The 25,539-nt window shown below is 40.7% G+C and overlaps 1 gene segment (V, D, J or C); it reads right to left on the bottom strand.

Moving 5' to 3' along the window:
• Window positions 1-2,292: 2,292 nt before the first annotated feature.
• On the bottom strand, window positions 2,293-24,629 carry LOC148135043 (Ig heavy chain C region-like). The segment is given in 7 exon segments: window positions 2,293-2,706; window positions 3,160-3,468; window positions 5,389-5,700; window positions 8,870-9,175; window positions 23,666-23,713; window positions 24,095-24,411; window positions 24,539-24,629. Coding segments are annotated over 6 exon segments (1,485 nt in total).
• Between the last annotated feature and the right edge of the window lie 910 nt (window positions 24,630-25,539).

Below are 25,539 nucleotides of genomic sequence, written 5' to 3'. Positions count from 1 at the left end.
AAGTGTTAGCATGCAATATCATGATTTGATGGATGTTTATATTTATGTGATGATGTCTGCTTGTGTGGCAATCTATCCTAAACCATGCCCTGATAAGCTTGTTTGTGTTATTGTGTGTGGATGCTTGCTGATGCTTGTGCCATTATCCTTGTTTAATAAATGCCCCACTTTTTGTTGATCTGTGCACTTGCGTGTCTGCATGTGAGACTCTGAATTTGTGTGTATGTGTGACCGCGTATATGTGCTGATCAACGTGATTTAAAAATAAAAAATAAGCTGCCTCTGTCATCATATGTTTGTGATTATAAAAATGGGAAAATAATGAAATTAACGTTTTCTCTGTGCACTTATGTGCCTGTGTGTATCGACATGCAGGAGGGCATTTTTGGCATGTTGTATCTATGTTCATGCATATATGCCTGTATGCATTGGTGCTAGTAAAAAGTGAGGACTGCAGATGCTGGAGATCAGAGCTGAAAAATGTGTTGCTGGAAAAGCGCAGCAGGTCAGGCAGCATCCAAGGAGCAAGATAGTCGACGTTTCGGGCACAGGCCCTTCTTCAGGAATGCATTGTGCTGTATGAATTGCATATGTATTTGTGACCATTTGTGTGTTACCGTGTGTCTATGTTTTTCATGGTTATGTATGAGTACACCTGTTTATTTCTGTAAGAGCTTTTCTTTCGGTGTATGTGAGTTTTTGTAAATGCTTAGATGAATGTTCAAGTGCCATTTGCATGTGTGGCTCTGTGCGTGTATGTGTATGTGACGTCTTATGTATATGCACATCTGAGTGAATGTGCATAACTATGTGTCTTTATGTGAGAGTCTGTATATGTGTCTTTACGTGTGTACTTGTGGGTATCTGTCTGTATCTGTGTGTGTTTCTGCTCTTATACCAAACTGCATTTTTTATTATTCTAAGTTTATTGTTCTAATTTTAATTGATTGCCCACAATTACGTCCACCTTGGCGTTGTAGGAAACATTTCCCGTCATCGTGAAGGGATAAGCGTTTTATGTGCGATTCTTCTGTTGCAGTGATAGAATTTCTGTCTCTGAGACAAAAGGCCTGAGTTCAAATCCCGACTGCCCCAGAGATGTTTAGTAACATTTCTGAATATGTTTATTCGAAAATAGTTACTTGTGTTCTGTATTTGAAACAATGGCATAGCAGTTGTTAGAATGCCATATTTGATCCTATGTGTTCCAGAAAACTGAGACAAGGCTTTGAAATTCACACCGGGACACACATCAGTTCTGGATTATGGGAGTCACTGTTAATCATTTGTTAACAGGGCTAGTCATGTCCAACATGCTTCAAAGTTATTATTTTGCACGGAAATGTTACATTTTCAAACAGTATTCAAGAAGCTGAATGCTCCTGTAAGTAACTGGGTTACATTATAGAGGGCCGCCACCGGGAAAACTCTGCACTGAGAGTAAGAGTACTGACCTTTCATCGCCCTCCTCTACTCTTCCCTGTGCTCCTCAACAACTTATCTGTCAGCTTTCTTTGGTGTGAAACTAAAGAAGCATTCTGTCAACTGATGAGTTGGTGCAAGATCCCTTGCATTTCTCCAGAAACAAATGTTAAATTCAAATTGATCTCCACACTTTACTATTGTATGTCTAATCAAAACTAATTTTAAAAATCTCTTAGTTTACGTTTCTAATTGGTGAATTGTGACAGTTTAAAATGGCGTGAATCTTGGAAGAATGGCCAATCGGGAAATCAGGAACACCAAGATCAAAACTTGTGTTCTCCCCTTGATGTAGAATGGACATTGTCAGATTCCATCACAGTGGGATTTAGGATGGATGAGTTACTTGGCGGAATCCTGCAATGAATGAGCTTTACTCTGTCTCTCACCCAGGGTGTATCGGAGCAGGGAGCATTAACTGCACAAGACACGCTTCCCAGACCTGTTAATGATCCAATTTAACACTGTGGAGTTTGCGCATTCTCTGCGCGTCTGCGTGGGTTTCCTTCAGGTGCTCCAGTTTCCTCCCACAGTCCAAAGATGTGCAGGTTAGGTGAATTGGCCATGCTAAATTGCCCGTAGTGTTGGTTTCATTAGTCAGAGGTAAATGAAGGGGAATGGATCTGGGTGGGTTGCTCTTCGGAGTGGACTTGTTGGGCCGAAGGGCCTGTTCCCACATTGAAGGAAATCTAATCTCATCTAAACTGCACAGATTGAATAGAAGTAAGAATGAGAATCAATTAATTCAGCAGTTGTGTATTTAGCTCATAACTGGAGGATCAAAAAAATACTTTATAACTTTTGTTGAATTATTAAATCAGCTTTGAGATTTTTATTGACATGAATTAACAGTGTCCATCAGAGCAAGTGAAATGTTTACAAAACTTGGTTTACCACTGGATTTATCGACAGTTCTGTTGATGATCTTCAATGGAATCGCTTCATGTCCCACCACACAGGAGTAAGAAGCACCGCTTGCCCACTCCTCCACTGTAATGGATAACAGGCTGTACATGAAGAAGGAGATGTTGTTGCTCTCCACCATCACCTCGGTGTTCTTGTAGTTACTGGGATTCACCGGCTTGTCATTGTTTGTCCACTTGACGAAGATCTCTTGGGGGAAGAAACCTCTCACTAAACAGATGAGGGAGAGAAACCGCTTAACGGAGATTTCTTCTGTTGGTGGCAGGAGCACAGACACTGATGGCTCCAGTGCATTAATCACTGTAAAATATTTGAGACAAATATAAATCAAGTATAAAAATCCAGAATCAACATCACGATTTCACTAAATATTAAAATATGCCATTTTTAATTTGGGATTTATTCACATTCATTTTCTAATAGGAGCAGAGTGGTAGACACTATGTTCAATAAAAGATGTAAAAAGTTTAATTTGAAAGTCGCATCCATGTATCCAGCCCACAACGAGGACATTCTGTCCATGTGTCATTGCTGATGGTGACGTCACAACCCAGGTTCCTTCCCACCTTATCTGATTTAATCGGAATAGAATAGCCTTTGGTCTGTCTCTTTCTTAATCAGATACTTAGCTTTTCTGCCATCAAATGCATCATTTATGCTCCCAGCAGTGTTTGCTCATTACCAATCAAAGCTTGTCATTACCTGGATCTCAATTACACATGGGATTCTTTGTGCTTTAATCTCACCGCTCACCTTTCTTCTTGTGGATGGAGTCTCTCAGCGGAGTCGGTAGATTCTGATGGTACACCACACATTCAAAAGTAACGCCACTCAGCCAGGCTTCAGTCGAAATATCTAATTTGCTGATCACACTGTCGGGATTCTGTCCAGGCTGCTCAGCAATCTCTGATTTCAGAGGCTTCTTTTCTTTTATCCAGGTGACGTTGACTCCAGAAGGAAGATTGGACACAACACAGCTTAACGTCACCGTCGCCTCCAGCAAGACCTGTTCTACTGGTGGCGGGAGGATTTTAACCGTGTAATCGTGGCGTACAGTATCTCCTATGAAACAGCAATCAAAATCAATGTAAAATGCCTCTTTAGGATCAGTACAGCCACTCTTCAGGTTATTTCCTCACAGGGTGAAGAAACCGCCTTCGAAATGGCAACTTCTAACTCTTGCTGAAACGATACTTACTATTGTTCATATATTTTGATCTGTGAAATAATTCGTGATTACCTATAACGTAGCCTGTGTAATTATTCCTAAAGAACACTGTTTTTGTAAAAAGTGAAACCTGTGAAAAAAGTAAAATCATCGAAGATACCATAATGTAATTCACGGAGTTATATTTCATTCAGAGTTGGTCTCTTACTTAAGACCATCTATTGATACTTGGGACAAGAATAATATGTATATAATGAGTTCATTTCTATGTCCATGAACGTCACGTTGCTGGTCACACTAAGTGCCAAATCAGATACCGAATTTCGGAAAATTGTAATTAGTCATAATTATTCTCTTAGTCTTCATACATTTGCAGAGGATTTAAAGTGTTACAGGAGCGGTGAATGGCAATGGAAATTATATTCATTATATTTAACGTGATCGAAAATACTTGGCATTATTGGTGTGAGAGCATTCTCTAAGTTATGTCATTATTCCTTGTGGGCTGAATTTGGAGTTGACCTGAAAACAAGGCACTGAGTACAGCATTAGACATCGTGAAGAACACCCATCCCCTCAAGTCTTTTCTTCCATTCAAAGAGTTCGTGACTGGTCTGTAGATTCACTTTATTTACCAGGCCGCATTTTTTACTTTCTTCATTGAAAAAAAAAGCAGACACATCTTAAATTAATCTCCAACCTCGATGGAAATTTGCACTAGTTTTATTCAGATGTCTACCAATCACTATGTAAACATCTCCATCCCAAATCAGGCTGAATTAGCCTGGCATTCATTCCTAGTTCATTCATTCCTATTGTCGCATTCCCACCAGAATTTATTCACCTGCCTCATTCGCTAATTACAGGGAACGTCTGAAAGAAGCTCAGTGAGATTACGTTTATCCTAGTTAATCAAATGTGAAACCCACTTGGTCTGTGGTCACACCCCATAAATGAAGTGTAAGAGCTCAATACCAGATATTAAAAAAGTCTGTGTCGTACAATGCCCAAGGCCAACAGGTCATTCCTGAGCAGGGAATGAAGTATTGAACGTATTTTCATTTATTTTCAATTAAGGGTTACTGCATATTATTACCATGTCATTTTGAGATCACAAAACTATAAGATAGAGGATCAGAATGAGGCTATTCACTCAATCAAATCTTCTCCGCCATTCGATTATGGCTGATATGTTTCTCAACCCCATTCTCCCGCCTTCTCCCTGAATTAAGCAAGAGCCGATCCATCTCTGTCTTGAATACAGACAATAGCCTGGGCTCCACAGCCCTCTGCAGTAATGCGCTCCATAGATTCATCACCCTCTGGAAGAATAATTCCTCCCCATCTTAGTTCCAGATGGAGCTCCCTTTGACTCTGAGACTGTACCCGTGGGTCCTATTATCGCCTACGGGTCAAAACATCTACTCCACGTTTACTCTAACTCGGTCTGTCAGTATTTTCTAGATTTCGATCAGATACCTCTCAGACACCCCTGACCCCAAATTGTCCTTGCGGCCGCTACCAGGCAAGGACTCGGCACTCTGAATGCCTCTCCCAGCATGGTCAGCCAACAAACTATTTAACAAAGTTCACTGTCTATTCGTCTCAACAAAGAGGAAACATGCTTTTCTGATTAGCTAAAATAATGAATTATGAGCAATGCTAATGCGACACTCAAACAGAAATAAGAGACACATGGCATTTTGGGAAATGAGAAGCTGTACCGTGCTGTTTACTAAGCCTAATAAAAGTATGTGTTTGATTCACATGCGAGATCAAAATGATTTGTAGCTCTCTCAGTCTGTGTCTCTTACCCTGGAGTGCGGTGATGTTTTTACTTTGAGTGTTCTCTCCATGAGTGACCTGGCAGGTATAGACTGCGCTGTTGAACCATTCACTATAACGGACCATCAGGCGACTCGTCACCGAGAAGTTCCCGCTCGCCTCACACACGGGAGACGTGAAGAAGCCAGAATCCAAAGGTCGGCCATTTTTCAACCAACTCACGGAGATTGACTTTGGATGAAAATCGATGATTGAACAGACGAGAGTTGCAAACTTGCTGCTTGCGATTTCTTCATTGGGACTCACAGTTAGGAGAAGAGTTGGAGGGAGAACATCTCGACCTTTAGGAAACACACACACATATATATTATATATATATATATATATATATATATATATATATATATATATATATATTATTTGACGAATTTAATAACAAATGCAATCAGTTCTTATATATCATACTAACCCCGATATTACCAGAATCATAATTGTGCAGGGTGCTAGAGAAGTTGAGATCCACACAGAAAGATCAGCAGGACAATGTGAAGGGCTAAAATTAGAGGACAATGCAAGGGAATCTGGGAGGCATAGAAATGATAGGCTGGTTAAATTAGAAGGGAGGTAACAACTTTTGATGGTATTCGTTTTAATGAAAGAGTTTGATGAACAAGGCGGATGAATTAACGGCATAAACGAGGAAATGATGCAGTTGCTCTCATGGAGACATGTTGAGAGAGGGGCAGAAGTGGCTATTCAATATTCCAGAATTTAGTGCCCTAAGGTGAGACAGGGTAAGATGGAATAGGATGGGGGGAGTGGGTGTGTGGTCGAAAATGTCCATTCTGTAGTAATTCTGACAAGAGTATTTTAGGTTGGAAAGAGAAATGAAATGATGGATACCTCCTTTTACAAAGGCAAATGAACAGTACTTCAAAACCAAAATACAGCAAACATAACTACTGGGAGAGCACGATAGACTTTACTGTTTGTCCAAAAGGCTGAGAAGTGCAGAGACATGGGCAAATTTCAGAGCAACTTAAATTAACTTAAACGTAAATTAAATGAGAAAAGAGGATTTTATCTTCCTCAGCGTAGGCTTGGATATTCATTATGTCAAACATTTCAAGGGAGCAGAATTCTGAAAATGCCCCCAGGAGAATATTTTAACAAAGTTTGTGTTTAACACAGAAAATTTTAATCCAGACTTTGCAAGAGAGGGGTGAACCTGGACTTAACTTTAGTGGATGTAATCGATTGAGTGGGTAAAAATCAATGTTGGAGCACTTTGCAGACGGTGATCATAAATCTGTTGAAATCCAGATTGTTCTGGAAAGGGATAGAAATGGGCCCAAAGTTCTGAAAGGGGAAGGACAATGTTAATAAGATAAGGTAATGGTTTGACTAAAGTGGACTGGAATCTGAAACTTACTGGTAAATCTAAATCAGAGCAGTGTGACACATTAAAAAAAAAGAAATAGGAAAAGCACAGGCAGAACATTTCCCATGAAGCCACAGCGTGGGACCAAGAATGCAGCGAGCCTGGAACATAAAAGGGCATGGCGGGTGAGATGAAGGGAAATAAGGGAGGCTTCAGTTCTACCCCGAAATCTCAAAACAATAGAAACTAGAATGAAGTACAGAACGTGCAAGTGCGTATTTGCAAGAAAAAGGAATTAGAAGAGCAAAAGGGACCATGAGAAAATAATAGCAGTCAAAATAAAGGAAACTATTTTAATAAGTTATGGGCTCATTCATAAACGAATATTTCAGGGAACAGTAATGTCCATTAAATGTTATTATTGGTGTGAGCCAGAGGGTTAAGTTGCGGTCGAAACAAATGTGCTGTGTCAGTTTCACTAGTAAGAGGAACAATGTGGGGCTAGAAATCATGGAGGAGTGTTGTGATGTACCTTCAGAAGTTAGGTCAGATGATGTGATGTTCTTTGTTGTCTTGCTGGATGAAAAGTGGTTATATTTCCAGGGCAGATGCAATATATAACCAGCTGTTGAGTGATGCAAATGATGCAATAGTTGTGTCGCTGGCAATAATTTAGAATTACTGTCTGACAACAGGAGTTGTGACATGTGAGTGCAGATCAGCCAACGTTGCCTTGTTATGCAGGACGAAGGAAGGGAAAAATAATGAAAACACAGATCTGTCAAGCTAGTCTCAGTAGTAGGGAAACTATTGGAACTATTGAGGAGAGGAATTAGTCTTCATTTGCAAGATCAATCAACAACTTTCAGCATGGTTTTATAGAGAGGAAGTCATGTCTTAACAATTTGGTGGTAGTTTTCAGATAGATAACTCAATGACCAGATGACAGCAATAATCAGAGCCATTAGGATCAGATTTAAATTGACAAATTGGATCGAGAATTTGCTGAGTGGAGGGGAGCAGGGGACAATGGTCATAAGGTATCTGCGTGACTGGAAATCTATGTCTCATGTTGTTCTGCAGGGATCAGTGCTGATTTCCTTGCTGTTTCTCTTATATACCAGTGATTGAGACTGGAATGTAGGAAGGTTAACCAGCAAGTTCACAGATGAAAGCAAAATTGTCATGTTGGTAATTCATGAGCATAATAGCTTTAGATTGCAGGAGGATATACAAGGATTGATTATACGTGAAGAGAAGTTGCAAATAGAAATCATTCAGGATAAGAGTAAGGTGATGCACTTCGGCAGAAGAAACTGTGAGGTATTACGTTTTGAATGGTGGAAACCTGGAAATGGCTGAGGGTCATTGGTGTGCATACCCACTGGTCCCCTATATTACTGCGTCATCTGGATAAAGACAGCGAAGAAGGTGGGGAGGATATTTGTTTTTATGAGCAGAGACATTGACAATGAAGAGTAGGGAGATAATATTGGAACTTAATAAAACACTGCTTAGGCCACACTGAAGCGTTGTGTGCATGTTATCGAAAGAATGTGATTACGCTGAAAGCAGCATTGATGAGCTTTGCAAGGATTTTGCCTGGGTTGGAGTATTTTAGTTATGAAAATATTAGATAGACGAGGGATTTCCTTGGAGAAGAGGAGAATTAGGGAGAAGATGGTAGCGATGTCTATACCTCAAATAATTCCAGGCAGGTGGAACTGGACAAAAACAATTCCCTTGAGGGAGAGATCAATGCCTCAGGGGAACAGGGTGAAGGCAAGGCCAGGAGGTGTAGGGTGGATCTCAAGTCAAAACGAAATCAAACAGAGGGTGGTGTGAGTCTGGAGCTCAGTGCCGACAAGTTATGTAGAGATTTAGCCCCTCATAATAAGTATGAAATATTTAGATGCATACTTGCAAAGGCAAGTCACACAAGGCAATGGATCAAGTGCTGGCACATAAGACTGGAATAGTTAGGCGGCTGTTATTTTTAGGTGTGGACTGGATGGACCGAAGGGCCTTTTCCTGTGCTGTATAAAATGATTCTGTGAAAAGGTTATAAATAATGACTTATTCGGGTTAATCACAGATGTTCTGTTGATCTCAGTTCCCACAACACTTACCCGGACATAGCATTTCTTTGCTCTTGTGTGACCCGCTGTGTTGAACGTCACAGTAGATTTTGCTGGGGCAATCTACTGCTGACTCGGGCAGGGTTAACTGGCTGCTCTGGGTATAGGTTCCATTCTTGTTTCTCACTGATCGGTAAGTCTTCAATCCAGTCGTGATTAACTCCCCACCTTTCTTCCAGGTTATCCTGATTACGTCAGGGTAATAGTCCATTGCCAAACAACCGAAGATCAGAGAACCGGTGTTGTGGTCCTGACAGGAGGAGACCAGGCCATAAAGCGTGGGGGGAGACGGTGTCTCTAGGATAGAATGACCAATTGAGCACATTAGTTTCTGTTAATTTGTCCTTATCAGTTACTCAAATATATCCTCAGCTTTAAACGTTTTTCAGCATGCTCCTGCTGAAGTCTACAGTATAACTGGAAGTTGGTTTTGTTTCTTACCAGATGTTGATCATGATCTATTGGTTCCCTCTTCATAAACATGGCCTCTACCTTGACCATTACCATATAATTTAGGAAGAAGAACATGCTGATCCCACCCCAGTAACTGTTTCAAAATCTCACCAACTGACACTTTCACTGGATTGCAAGTGAAGATCAGAGAGTTTTCACAAAATACAAACCAAGGAAATACGGATTCATCAATATTCTACAGTGTGGGCAAACAGGCCATTTGGCCCAACATAGCCACACCAACCCTCTGAAAAGTAACCTATCCAGACCCATTGCCCTACCCTATTACTCTCCACTTAACTCTGACTAATGGACCTAACATGCCAATCCCTGAACACAACATGGCTAATTTACCCAGCTTGCACATCTTTGGACGTTGGGAAGAAACTCACACCGACACAGAGAGAATGTGAAAACTCCACACAGACAGTCACACGAGGATGGAATCGAACTCGAGTCCCTAATGCTATGAGGTAGCAATGCTAACCACGGAAACAGTGTGCCGCCCGACTAGGTACCGTACTGCATGAAATCAGAAACAAAATCAGATATTGCTGGAAAAACCCAACAGCTGGCAGTATTTCTGGAAAGAAATCAGAGTGAATAGTTCAGGTCCAGTGACTCTTCTTCATTTATTAATACAAGGCAGAATATTCTCTCTGGGAAGATTGTCACTGCAGCAGCAGCACAGGCAGGAGCTGAGTACTGGGACTAGGAGGATGGCTGTCATGGCTGGGCTCATGTCAATTGTCTGGAAGTTGAAACTTCTAATTTAAAATTATCTGAATTCTGGATACCTCTGAAAAATGGAGGAGCATTAGGTTTCAGAGGCGTTGAAGGGTTACAGCTAACTGACTTGACTATTTACGTAAATATGATGTGAAAAATTAGCAAGTACTCTTTTACTTTAATAACTATCAAACTGACACGCAGTTCACCACCAAAACCATCATCTCTCAGACTAAGCACTGCTCTCCCTCGCTGTCTAGACCTAAATTTCCACTCATGTTGACAAAGCCTTCCCGGTTACTCACCCATTCATGCCCGGATTACACCACCCCTATCACAAGAAACACATCCAAGGCAATCCATATTGGTAATGTAGATGAGCAGAGACATCTTGGTGTCCATGTACATAGATACCTAAACGTTGTTAGTCAAGTTGATAGGATTGTTAAGAAGGCATACATTGAGTTGGCTTTCATTAGTAGAGGGACTGCGTTTCCAAACCATGAAGTCATGCTGCAGCTGTACAAAACTCTGGTGTGCCTGCACTTGGAGTATTGTGAATAGTTCTGGTCACCATATTATAGGAAGAATGTGGAAACTTTGGAAAGAGTTCGGAGCAGATTTACCAGGATGTTGCCTGGTATGGTGGGAAGGTTTCATGAAGAAAGGATAAGGTTCTTGAGGCTGTTTTTGTTTGAGAGAAGAAGGTTGAGAGGTAACTTAATTCAGACATATAAGAGAATCAAAGGGTTAGATAGGGTAGGCAGAGAGAGTATTTTTCATTGGATGGTGATGGCTAGCAGGAGGGGACACAGCCCGAGATTGAAGGCTGATAGATAGAGGACCGATGTCAGAAGTAGGTTCTTTACTCAGACAGTAGTAGGGGCGCGGACGGCACTGTCTGCAACAATAGTATACTTGTCAAATTTAAGGACATTTAAAATGTCATTGGATGAAGATATGGATGAAAATGAAATAGTATGTGATAGATAGGCTTCAGATTGTTTCCACAGATTGGCACAACATAAAGGCTTGAAGGGACTGTACTGCAGTCTAATGTTCCATTTTCTATATTTCAGATTGATACATAATGCCAATCCCAGAGGTTTACAAAATTATGAGGGGCATCGATAGGGTAAATAGACAAAGTAGTTTCCTTTGGTTTGGGGAAATCCAGAACTAGAGTGCATAGGTTTAGCGTGAGAGGGAAAAGATGTAAAAGAGACCTAAAGGGGCGACTTTTTCACAGAGAGGGTGATACGTGTATGGAATGAGCTGCCAGAGGAATTTGTGGAGGCAGTTACAATTTCAACATTTAAGAGAAATTTGGATGGGTATATGAATAGGAAGGGTTAGGAGGGATATGGGTCGGGTGCTGGCATGTGGGACTAAATTGGGTTGGGATATCTGGTCGGCATGGTTGAGTTGGACCGAAGGGTCTGTTTCCATGCTGAACATCTGTATGACTCTATAATTCCACTGCTGCCACCCTGCATCTGGTCCATGCTGAATCTGGCCCTGACTGGACCTGGCACCATCATTTTCACAACCTCTGTCAGAACCCCACTACACAAGGCATGACTTCAGCCCTTGGTCACTGATCTCTCATCTTACCCAAGTCAATCTGTTCACATTGTATTCTAGCTCCATTCGCATCTGTCCTTTACCACCTGCCATTTTGCCAGACTCTGAACTTTGCAGTTTGACATCACGTCCACCTGCCACTTCATTACATTGACCTTCTGCTCTGGAAACAGCCTGGCGCCCTGCACACCTCTCCACTCAGCAGCGTGGCACCCTGTCGACCTCTCCACTAACAAGCTTGGCAAAGACAGACCTCCTGTATTTCAACTCAAACGGTCCCTCATTTACCAAGCACAATTCGACCAAATTATCCTTGTGACCATTACCATTTATGTTGATGCCACCCTGCCAGATGGGGTGAATGCAAGTCTACCTATCAACCAGCCAATACCTCATAGCCTACCAGCTCAAACTCTCCCACATTTCCAAGCTAACTCCTCACTTGCTTACCAGCTTGCAACGTTGAGCCAACTGCACCATAAAGCCAGAGAGTTATAAAGCCATATAGCACATAACAATTCCTTTGTTACAGGTTATCCATGCTGACCAGAGTTCACAAATTAAACTAATTCCATTTGTCTGCTTTTAGCACACATCCATCCGGACCTATCCAATTCCTGTACCTGCCCAATTGTCTTCTAAGTGTTGTACCTGTCTCTGCATTTACCACTTCCTCTCGCACTTCATTCCAATGTCTGGTGCAGTTCCAGAAGGAAGATTCAACTCCTGCACTCAATGCTCTGACCAATGAAGGCACATGTGCCAAAGCTTCAACACACTGGCTACTTGAGGCAATGTTTTCATGAATTTATGTACCTGAACTCCCAGGTCCCTGTATTCAACATTACTACCCAGTAAGAGTATAAAGGAAGTACTTAAGAGGGAAATCAGGAGTGCAGAAAGGGGACATGAGACAGCTTTGGCAAATAGAATTAAGGAGAATCAGAAGAGTTTTAAAAAATACATTACGGACAAAAAGGAAACGAGGGAGAGAATAGGGCCCTTCAAAGATCAGAAAGGCGGCTTTTGCGTAGAGCCACAGAAAATGGCGAGAGTATTTTGCGTCAGTATTTACTGTGAAAAAGTATATGGAAGATAAAGACATAGGGAAATGCATTGTGACATCTTGTAAAATGTCCATGTTATAACAGAAATTGCTGGATGACTTGAAGCGGATAAAGGTGGATAAATCCACAGGACCTGATCAGGTGTAGCTGACAACTCTGTGGGAATCTAGAGAAGTGATTGGTGGGCCCCTTGATGAGATATTTGTATCATCGATAGTCACAGGTGAAGAGCCGGAAGACTGGAGGTTGGCTAATGTGTTACCACAGTTTACGAAGGCTGGTAAGGACAAACCATAGAACTATAGACCAGTGAGTCTGACGTAGATGGTGGGTAAGTTGCTGGAGGGAATCATGAGGGCCAGGATGTACTTGGATTTGGAAAGGCAAGGACTGATTAGGGATAGTCAACATGGCGTTGTGAATGGGAAAGCATGTCTCCCAAACTTGACTGAGATTTTTTGAGGAAGTAACGAAAAGGATTGATGAGGGCAGAGTGGTAGATGTGATCTATATGGACTTCAGTAAGGCGTTCGACAAGGGTCCCCATGGGAGACTGATTAACAAGGTTAGATCTCACGGAATACAGGGAGAACTAACCATTTGGATACAGATCTTGTCATAGGTAGAAGACAGAGGGTCTTGGTGGAGGGTTGTTTTTCAGACTGGAGACCTGTGCCCAGTCGAGTGCCACAAGGATCGGTGCTGGGGCCTCTACTTTTTGTCATTTACATAATTTGTTTGGATGCGAGAATAAGAGGTACAGTTAGTAAGTTTGTAGATGATACCAAAATTGGAGGTGTAGTGGACATGGAAGAGCGTTACCTCAGATTACAACAGGACGTTGACCAGATGGGCCAAATGGGCTGAGAAGTGGCAGATGGAGTTTAATTCAGATAAATGCGAGGTGCTGCATTTTGGGAAAGCAATTCTTAGCAGGACTTCTACACTTAATGGTAAGGTCCTAGGGAGTGTTGCTGAACATAGAGATCTTGGAGTGCACATTCATATCTCCTTGAAAGCCGAGTCGCAGGTAAATTGGATAGTGAAGAAGGCGCTTGGTATGCTTTCCTCTATTGGTCAGAGTATTGAATGCAGGAGGTGGGAGGACATGTTGTGGCTGTACAGGACATTGTTTTGGCCACTGTTGGAACATTGCGTGCAATTCTGGTCTCCTTACTATCAGAAAGATGATGTGGAATTGAAAGTGTTCAGAAAAGATTTACAAGCATGTTGCCAGGATTGGAGGATTTGAGCTCGAGTGTGAAGCTGGACAGGCTGGGGCTGTGTTCCCTGGAGCGTCGGAGGCTTAGTGGGTGACCTTTTACAGGTTTACAAAATTATGAGGGACATGGTAAGAGTAAATAGGCAAAGTCTTTTCCCTGGGTTCGGGGAGTCCAGAACTAGAGGAAATAGGTTTAGGGTGAGAGGGGAAAGATACAAAAGAGACCTAAGGGGCAACTCTTTCACACAGAAAGTAGTACGTGTATGGAATGAGCTGCCAGAGGAAGTGGTGGAAACTGGTACAATTGCAACATTTAAGAGGCATTTGGAGGGGTGTATGAATAGGAAGGGTTTGGAGGGATATGAGCCGTGTGTTGGCAGGAGGGACTAGATTGGGGTGGGATTTCTGGTCGGCATGGATGGTTCGAATGAAGGGTCTATTTCCATGCTGTACATCTCTATGACTCTATGACGCTGTAAGAATCTGTGTATCTGAGCTCCCAGGTCTCTCTGTTCGACGACACGACCCAGTGCCCGACCATTAACTCTGTAAGTTGGGACCTGATTTATCTTCTCAAAAAGTAACACGTCGTATTCATTTAATCTAAACTCCAACAGCAACTCCTCATCCCATTGGCCCAGCTGATCAAGATCTCTTTTAAATCACGTTCACTGCCAATTATAGCACCAATTTTGGTGTCATGTGCAAACTTACAAACCTTGCCCCATTCGATGTTCTCATGGCTATCAACCAATATTTTACCCTGCTTGCCTTTTTTCCACATATCTGTAGTATTTCTTTAAGAATTGAAGGAATCTATCTCCTTCTTGAAATCACTTCATGTTCTGACTTCAATCAATTTCTGTGGCGGAGAATTCCAAAGGTTCACCATTCTTTTGTTGAACAGTAAACAATCGGGTTCAATTTTATCGGCTGTTGGAAAGGCTGGTGAGCAGCAGGATTTATGATGATCCCATGAATGGAATAGCATTGTAAAGGGACCTAGGTGCCTACTTCAGCTTCTAATTTGTATTCTAACATGTCCCTTTGGCAATATGTTCCAAAACTGTGATCTTTGAGGATAAGGGTGTGCATGCATGATAATACTTCATCTGAAAGATTTCCTCCAAATTAGACTCCACCTTGAATCGCAACTATTTCCCTGCCATTTTACTCTTCCTCAATCATAGAACATAGTACATAGATCATAGAAGAATACAGCGCAGTACAGGCCCTTCGGCCCTCGATGTTGCACCGATCCAAGCTCACCTAACCTACACTAACCCACTATCCTCCATATGCCTATCCAATGCCCGCTTAAATGCCCATAATGAGGGAGAGTCCACCACTGCTACTGGCAGGGCATTCCATGAACTCACGACTCGCTGAGTAAAGAACCTACCCCTAACATCTGTCCTATACCTACCCCCCCTTAATTTAAAGCTATGCCCCCTTGTAATAGCTGACTCCATACGTGGAAAAAGATTCTCACTGTCAACCCTATCTAAACCCCTAATCATCTTGCACACCTCCATCAAGTCACCCCTAAACGTTCTTTTCTCCAATGAAAACAACTCCAAGTGCCTCAGCCGTTCCTCATACGATCTTTCTACCATACCAGGCAACATCCTGGTAAACCTCCTCTGCACCCGTTCAAGTGCCTCCACATCCTTCCTGTAATATGGCGACCAAAACTGCACACAATACTCCAGATGCGGCCGCACCAGAGTCTTATACAACTGCAACATGACCTCAGTACTCCGGAATTCAATTCCTCTACCAATAAAGGCCAGTACGCCATATGCCTTCTTCACCGCACTATTTACCTGGGTGGCAACTTTCAGAGATCTGTGTACATGGACACCAAGATCCCTCTGCTCATCCACACTACCAAGTATCCGACCATTAGCCCAGTACCCCATCTTTTTATTACTCTTACCAAAGTGAATCACCTCACACTTAGCTACATTGAACTCCATTTGCCACCCTTTCTGCCCAGTTCTGCAGCTTATCTATATCCCGCTGTAAACTGCCACATCCTTCCTCACTGTCTACAACTCCTCCGACTTTCGTATCATCCGCAAACTTGCTCACCCAACCTTCTAACCCCTCCTCCAGGTCATTTATAAAAATGACAAACAGCAATGGTCCCAAAACAGATCCTTGCGGAACACCGCTAGTAACTGCACTCCAAGATGAACCTTTGCCATCAACTACTACCCTCTGTCTTCTTCCAGCCAGCCAACTCCTAATCCAAACCTCCAACTCACCCTCAATGCCATACCTCCGTATTCTTTGCAGTAGCCTACCATGGGGAACCTTATCAAACGCCTTATTAAAATCCATATACACCAAATCTACCGCGTTCCCCTCGTCCACCTCCTTAGTCACCTTCTCAAAGAATTCAATAAGGTTTGTGAGGCACGACCTGCCCTTCACAAAACCATGCTGACTATCCTTGATAACATTATTCCTATCCAGATGTTCATAAATCCTATCCCTTACAATTCTCTCTAAGATTTTGCCCACAACAGAAGTGAGACTCACCGACCTATAGTTACTAGGGTTATCCCTACTCCCCTTCTTGAACAAGGGAACCACATTTGCTAGCGTCCAATCTTCTGGCACTACGCCTGTAGACAACGAGGACATAAAAATCAAGGCCAATGGCTCTGCAATCTCCTCCCCTGTTTCCCAGAGAATCCTAGGATAAATGCCTTCAGGCCCAGGGGACTTATCTATTTTTCACCCTTTCCAGAATTTCCAACACCTCTTCTCTACATACCTCAAAGCCATCCATTCTACTGAATTGTAACTCAGTACTCACATTGACATTCAATGTTCCTGATTGAATACTGACGAAAAGTATTCATTCAGTGTCTCCCCAATCTCTTCAGCCTCCACACACAACTTCCCACTACTATCCTTGACTGGACCTATTCCTACCCTAGTCATTCTTTTATTCCTGACATACCTATAGAAAGCCTTAGGGTTTTCCCTAATCATACCAACTAAGGACCTTTCATGTCCCCTCCTTGCTGCTCTTAGCTCTCTCTTCAGGTCCTTCCTGGCTACCTTATAACTCCCAATCGCCCCAATTTAACCTTGTCGCCTCATCTTTACATAGGCCGCCCTCTTCCATTTAACAAGGGATTCCAATTCCTTATTAAACCACGGCTCCCTCACACGACCCTTTCCTCCCTGCCTGACGGGTACATACTTCTCAAGGACACTCAATAGTTGCTTCTTGAACAAGCTCCACATATCAATTACGCCCTTGCCTTGAAGCTTACTTTTCCAAGCCATACATCCTAAGTCATGCCTCACCGCATCATAATTTCCCTGCCCCCAGCTATAACTCTTGCCCTGTAGTGCACACTTATCCCTCTCCATCACTAGAGTAAAAGTCACCGAATTGTGGTCACTGTCCCCAAAGTGCTCACCTACCTCTAATTCTAACACCTGGCCTGGTTCATTACCCAGAACCAAATCCAGTATGGCCTCACATCTTGTTGGCCTATCTGCATATTGTGTCAAAGCCATGGGACTCACTTTCTAACAGTGCTGTGAATGTGCTAATACCACACAAACTTCAGCTATTCAAGTAAGCTGAGGACAACTGGTTTTTCAATGTGTTATAAAAGTTTGACACTTCCACACCTGTCTTGAGATGCAAATAATAGCCGGAAGAATTAAAAACGTATTTGAGGCACTTGTGTGCCCACACAAGATTACATGTTGAATGGTTTCATTCTGTGTGGTTTGACTGCGTTTTCAGTGAACTAACAGAGCTATTTCTTAATCATATAATGCGAATGAAGCTTCCCTCATTTTGTGCACGACAATCACACATTATGCTTCCTTGAAATAAAGAAATACCATGTTAAATTAGTGGAATACGAGACTGGGATGTTACAGCTTCATTGTGTCACTTTTAATAATCACAGAAATGTCTTTCAAAAACGGTGTCTCCCTTTGTTATGGGCAGTTGAACCATTAAATTTGGGAATAGTGTTTGCTTGCTAAACAACAGTGGTAAAGAGTTTTAGCCAAAGGGAGGTCTGTGCAGTTAGTGCGCAGATGCACCATGATTTAAGTAAGTGGTGGAGCAGCTCGAGGGATGAGTGCTCTCCTCTTCCCCATCCCTATAATTGTATCAGTCGTTAGGCTAGCACTGGCGGTGAACAGTTTGTATTAAAATATTTTAGCAAATTAATTGTCTCACACATTCTTTAAAAAAGAATTCTGTTGATTACAGGTATTTGGAATGGGAGCATTGACATTCACTACTTGAGTGATCATAATAACTCCCGCCCAATTACAGCAGGCACTGCACTCTGGATTGTGTTGTTACTTCATGATAGTTTCTTGTAAAACAACAGTTTGAGATCAGTGCATTAACACTCAATGATTCTCTGATACTAAATATCTCTGAAAATTCTCATTTTGTTCAAATGCATTTTCTCTCTGAACAACTTGTTTCGTCGAACAGAACATATTTTTAAATGAATCAAAAAACTTTGAATTCTAGAAAACTAAAATAAAGACAGAAATTTCTGAAGAAACTCAGCAGGTCTGGCAGCTCCTGTAGAGAGAAAACAAGGATAACGTTTGACGTCGAGAGAACACCCGTCCCCCACCCACGCCTTCAGCAAATTGTTTTCATGCTTTTGGCACAAGAACTCACACCTGTTGAGTTAGACAGCGGTTACGTTTGCTTGACTGCTGTTAGAAAAGCATTCTTTGCAGAGGTAGTAGATGAGCCGAGATAACAATTGAAGACCAGTTCAAAAGCTATAACCATTTGCTGCAAGTGTTGGAATCAGCGGAACCCCCACTGACTGAACAATCAAATTCAGCCACAGCACTGGTTTAATATAAAGTAAAACAACCTAGGCATAATCTCATCAATTATGCTTCAAAACAATTCATTATGGATAAGTTATATGTGATATTATTAGAACACCAATTTAAACCTGGGAATTATTTGATGACTTACTCGATTAACCCTAGCTAGAGGTGCCCAAAAGCTTGTGAACAAATATTGATCTCGAAAAAGCTGCTAAACGCCAAAATTTTGTTTAATATCTAAGAGACAAAAGTCAGGACAGAGATGAAATAGATTTCACGTGCCTCTGTGAGTGGAATTCCAACAAACATCCTAACAACTGAATCTGCTTTTCTGCCCTGAATTAACCGGATAAGAGTTGGTATTACATACCTCTCTAACAGGCTATAAGTGAACACAAGGCCACCTGGCATGGAGTCAGGCACACTACTACAATATCACAGCAGACCTGAACACAATGAGCTTCACACTATCTCAAAGAACACAGCCCACCTGTTTGACAGTGCATAAACCATGTTAATTATTGACACCTTCCAACAACAAGGGGTTGTTCCAGAACGTATGTACAATGAAAGTAACATTGCAACAATTATCCAAGAATACTTTGACAGCAGCTCCGAATTGTTCAAACTCTCTGGATACTACAGAGGAATAAAACATGGAATTGCATTACCATCAGTTCACTGTCACTGAATTTCAACCTTGAACTCCCTTCCCTAGAACCACTATTAATGTTGCTGCCCCAGGTGTTCTACTTAGTCTGAGATAGATGAAAATATTTTGAAGTGCGTTATGACCATTGCCAGTAATATTAAACGCTAATATCTTTTCAAATAGTAAGATTCGAAATAATTTCTGATTCTACATTGTGCTACATGTCCTGGACCAACAGAGGCACAAAGGAAATAAGCAGCATGTTTCCCTCTGCCTCGCTCAATCAAATATCCCTTGTTGCCAACAACCAATTTCAAAACACTTCTGCCTGCCTTTTGTTACTGTGGTATTCGTTCTGATTGGAACAACTTAGTCGTGGCACTCAGTTCTGAGACACCCAATCAAATATTGCATTTCTGGCAGAAAAAAGTAGATTTGAAGAGCAAGATAAAATTGAACTGTCGAAGATTTAGGTACCCAAACCAGACAATTTACAAATGGTCAGGACCGGTTGACAAGTTAGTCGGAGACAACACTGAAACGAAATGTACAACAATCTATATGCTAGCGGATATATCTGGTCAATTGCTCACATCCAATATATTCACTGTAATTGAACAATCACCAGAGGAACTAACAAGAGGATTAATGCGAACGAGAACGTGTTCACAATGAACATAGATAATCACTGAGTTAATAAACTTAATAATTCGTTGTAATTATTGGTTCATGTCACCAATTAAAGCACAGCTCCAGAGGAAATGGATTATACTCTAAATTATTTTTACATATTCTGAAAGCATTTCTTGAACTGTGGAGATTTTACATGTACTGCATGATGTTAGTCCTACATTACAGTGTGGCAATGCATGTCTGTTGAAGAAATTAGGGGAAATTCATTTTCTTGTTAGCAGTATTTAATTTACGAAAATGTTTTTTAAAAAGTATGAATTGAAAACATGCTTCTGACTGGAGTGGCCCGCGTTAATTGATGACTAAGCAAATGTGGGCACAGTGGTGGATTAGTGATGAGCACTGCTGCCTCACAGATCCAGGTACCCGGGCTCCGTTCAAGACTCGCTTGACTGTCTCTGTGAAGTTTACACATTCTCTACTTTACGTGGGAATCTTCCCACAATCCAAGGATGTGCACGTCAGGTGAACTGGTCGTGCTATATTGTCCATGGTGTTAGGTGCATTACTCAGGGGTAAATATAGGGTAGGGGAATGGGTCTGGGTCGGTTCCTCTTCAGTGGATCGGTGTGGACTTGTTGGGCCAAATAGCCCAAGGCATACTACAGGAAATCAAATCTAAATAACCATCACACTTATCTAATGTGAGCAGTCTCCTTCAGATTGCTACATTGCAATAATCGGTCAAGTATATTAATTAAAATAAATATTACTCTATTTTCAGTGTTTGAATCAACAACTTGCTCTGTTATCCTCTAGTTCATGTCTTCTGAAAATTTGTGAACTCTGCATATGTCTGAACACATCGATGTAAAATACATTGTCGGTTGTTGCAGCAAGTACTTCCATGATTTTAGAGTACATTTCCTTCAGGATGGAAACAGGCCATTTGGCCTAACACTTCCACACTGATCCCCCGAGCAGTACGGAGCCCACGCAGACCCATTTACCCAACCTATATTCAACCCCTACCGAATGCACCGTAATCTACACATCCCTGAACACTATGTGCAATTTGGAACTGCCAATTCACCTAACCTGCATATCTTTAGGAGAAAGCCCAGGCAGACACTGGGCGAATGTGCAAACTCCATGCAGATAGTTACCCGAGGGTGGAATCGAACCTGAGATCCTGGCGCTGTGAAGCATCGATGCTAACTACTGAGCCACCATGCTGCCCTGCGAGTGCATAAGTGGATTATTTCAATTAATTCGAAATTTAGCCTTGGTCACATAATTCACTATAGCAGTTGTTTCCAAAAGAATGACTCTTCAGTTGATATGGGGCTGTAAAATGTAACTATTTATTTAAACCGTAGGGATTGGGGACACCTAAAGCACTGTGCAGATTAAATCATTCAGTTGTTTTTTTTTTCACAGCAAATTCAGTTTAATCAGGGATAGAACAATTTACTTGTGAAACTGATCAAAGCAATGAAACTGATCTGTTGTTCATCGAATGGAGCAGAATTTCCAAATGGTCTTTGCCAATGATATTTTGTAACCAGAAAACTTGTGTGTAGTGTACAGCGGAATGAAAAGCGTTTCTTGATTAATTATGACCACAGTCATGACATTTTTGGTCAAGGCAAGAACTTCTGGAACATTATACTTTTGAAATTCAATTTATATTTCTCTATGACTTGTTAAACTGTTTAAAGACAGACCTTGTGATTGAACGAGATAGTTGAGTTCTGAATTTGGATTGCGAAGAGTGGATTAGGTTAATCTTTAATTATTACTTCTCAGTAAAAATCGCGCCTGGAGGTATCTTTTCCCTTCATTTCCAAAACCTTTGCGATTTACCTTTCACTTAATATTCGGCTTTATGAAGTTTCAATTGGCATGCTAATTGCATTGAATGAGTAAGAGGAAACTGGAGAGGTACACTGTCACAAATCATGTTAACAGTGCAATAACAATGTAGAAACCTCAACAGAGCAAAGATCAACAAATCACAACACGATGTATTTGCAGCAGAGGTAGCTCTGCAAACACTTTCAACAGAACCAAGAACATGATGTAACCTCTCAAGAAAATCCAAATTGAAGTCTAACAGAACTGCTCAGAATCAAGCAAAATAAGAATTAAATTGAACAAGAAGTAACAAGTCATAACATCAGCCTTGTTTGTGAGGGGACATAACATTTAAAGCTGTAACATTTCCGGCAAAGGTTCGATTTATTTCAAAACTGTACACCCTTCCTGATCATGATAATCTTGTGCAGGGCACAATAGAGCATTTGAAGGCATATAATGATTAATCCCTTTAAGGACAAAACAACATTACTCAAATGGACAAAATTAGCACATTATAATTTTATATTGTAGTAAGTTAGTTTCAATTTCGTGAACTTGAGCAATTCTGCAGCTGCAGAATTTAGTCCCAAATTTTATTTTGAATGAGCCGACTCAAAACAAAGTTCGGTTAGTTTACAATTGGAAACTAGATTTTTTAAAATCGTCACTGCATTAAAAAATCGAGTTTTTCATTCCTCACGCTTCTTTATTTCTGCCTTAAGTTGGTTTTCAGACAGTTACAACAGATGCAAATTTTTCAATCAAGCAGAATTAAAAATGTCATACGAGTTTAACAAATGCCGAAACGATTCAGGAAAATCAAAGAACTTCACCAATATTGGTAATTAAAAGTAATCCAGAGAGACCATCTCCTCACCAGAAAGAAAACACCAGTTACTGAAAGCATGAAATTACAGATCAAATCCACAAACTGTATAAGAATCCAATCAACTCAATTCAACAGAATCAGAGAAAATAAAACCAGAATCGAATCAACTCAAAACAACTGATTTAAATGAAACATAATCAGAATCTAACCAATTCAATTCAACAGAACCAAATAAAATAATTTCAAAATTCAATCAATGCAATTCAACAAAACCAAGTAAGAACAAAGTCAGAATCCAATCAACCGAATCAACTAAAACAAATTTTAAATCCGAACAACTCAACAGAATCAAGTAAAACGATCTTAGAATCTAAATCAACAGAATGAAATATTGCACTGCAAAAAAAAATTATGACAGTTTTTAACCTGCTTGTCATCAACAAAATTAACAAAATACAGGAGAAAATATAATTATGGTAAGAACATAATGTATACAGGAAATATATTCAAGAAGTCGATAATGATATTTTAACATATTTAATCATGTTTGGTAATATTTTGAAAATCTTTAACTTCTTAGCATTTGATGTCGATAATGCAACTCCTTGTCCCAGTGTCACTGACATTAAACATTATTTATACCTGACTGATTAAGAGGCATTAGGTGTTTTAAGTAACCCAGCCGCACCAAAAGCCTATCGAATCAAAACAAAGAGATATTCAGAGCAACTGACTCCGTCATAACCATTATTACTATTTGCTGAGTCTTAACTGAAGTCTATAATCAGCCTGAACAAAAATCATTCCGAACCAAACTCAAGACAGAATCTGAGTTTCATTTAATTCAGAAATTCGTCACATGAATGGAAAGTTTTTTAAAAGTCACAAAAAAGGTTAAAGTTCTCACCTGAAGTCACTGTCACCATGGTCCCTTGGCCCCAGTCATCAAGATAGACACAGTGTTACGTTATCTGCACTGGGCCACACAATAACTAGCTCTGCATAAAACAAACCAAAAATCTACCATTAAAATTTCGGAGCCACAGGCAAAATAAAGTCACGATAAATCTTCATCACATGTGCGAGTGAATTCTGAACATTCTTGATAAATTGAAGTGTATTGTTTTATACTTCACAGAGTTATGCTTGAGCTGATTCTCAAAATCACCAATTGGTGTATCAATAATTATCACCACTTTTACAAATTAAACATGCACAAAAACCCACAGAACTAATACTGCACTGCAAGTTAAGATGGTTTGTAGAAATAATCACTGACTTGTTTCAAACAATAGGGGCTGAAAGGTTTTTGTATCGATCATAATTGCAGTGTGAATCCAGCTCCCCACTGCTCTTGCACAGTAATAGATGGCGGTGTCTTCGATCTTCAGGTTTTTCATGTTCAACGCAAAAATGTTGCTTGAAATCTCTTTGGACGCAGTAAATCGGCCCATAATCGCTGGTGCATAGTTTTGTCGGATGAACTATAGTAGTACAGCAGCCATTCCAGGCCCTTGCCGGGAACTTGTCGGACCCAATGCATGTAGTTGCTGCCAAGATTGAACCCGCTGGTTTTACAGGTCAGTCGCAGACTGCCAGCGGGACGTCCAGTCTCTGCTTCTGGCTGAGTCAAAACAACCTCCGACTGGACACCTTTAAAAAGAAAACAAATAAACATTGAGCATTAATGCTGATGAAATGATGGCTGAGTATTTGACATTCCTGTGGTAGACGAACGTTGAGACAGTAACAAAGAAAGACTTGAACAAAAAACACTCACATGATAAGAAAGTCAGTAACAAACTGAGAAAAATTGTCGATACAATCATTCTGATAACTTTTGGGAAAAGATTCTGTCAAGATATTTCTAAACAAAGCCGATCTAGGAGTGTTGAATTACGGTCCAGTGCCCAGGATTTATATGGCCATCGGAAGGGGCAGGCTGACAGCTTCCGCCGGTTGGTGTCCTGCTGGAGTCTGAGACCAGATCCTGGTATCAGCTTGCACAGGCCGAACAGATGGGCTCATGTATTTACATGAGGTTACGCTTAAACATGGAGATATACACATCTTGGGATATTTGTTTTGCTGAATAGCTTCTTTGGAAGTATTTTTTAATGTTAGTAGCTTCAGGTCTGTTTCAAATGATAGTTGCAAGTATTTTGTTTAAAAAAAATACAAAACGAATTAAATTGGAATTTAGCTCCCTTTATTTCTAAATTCATTCACAAGCAGATAAAACTAAAATCAAAGTTCAAAGATATTACCAGCTAATAAAACAATTGAGCATTTTTTTCCTGGACACTGCAATTCTCTGTCGCGCTACAAAATAACATGTAATTCATACTAAACATTTCGAAGATCAATTTAGGCAACTGAATACAGAGCGTGTTCAACGTGATTATATTTAGAATATTCAATTATAATTTAATTCTACATTCATCCACAAGCAGATAAAGCTAAATAGAACTTCAATAATATTATTAGCCAACAAAATTAGTGGCGTTATTTTTACTGTCCCTCAAAGTCTCTCTGACATTACAAAACAACATATCATTTCCAATCTGCGTTTCTGAATTCAATCTAGGCAACCTAATATGAATCATGTTTGAAGTAATTATGTTCAGAATGTGAGTGTATGTCACGAAATAGTTTGGACCCTGAGATTAGAAGCAGAATGTCTCTCCTTGCATCTTTTTTTTTTCGAATTACTCCGACTCTAAGATGCTTAGTAAAGGAAAACTGTTTGCCTGAGAAACAAAAAGTGAGTTGGCAGTGATA

Source organism: Chiloscyllium plagiosum, unplaced genomic scaffold, assembly GCF_037043375.1.
Source record: "Chiloscyllium plagiosum isolate Xiang-an unplaced genomic scaffold, Cpla_swu_hap1 HiC_scaffold_51, whole genome shotgun sequence".
Classification (NCBI taxonomy): Eukaryota; Metazoa; Chordata; class Chondrichthyes; order Orectolobiformes; family Hemiscylliidae; genus Chiloscyllium; species Chiloscyllium plagiosum.
This window is presented reverse-complemented; position numbering and strand designations above follow the sequence as displayed.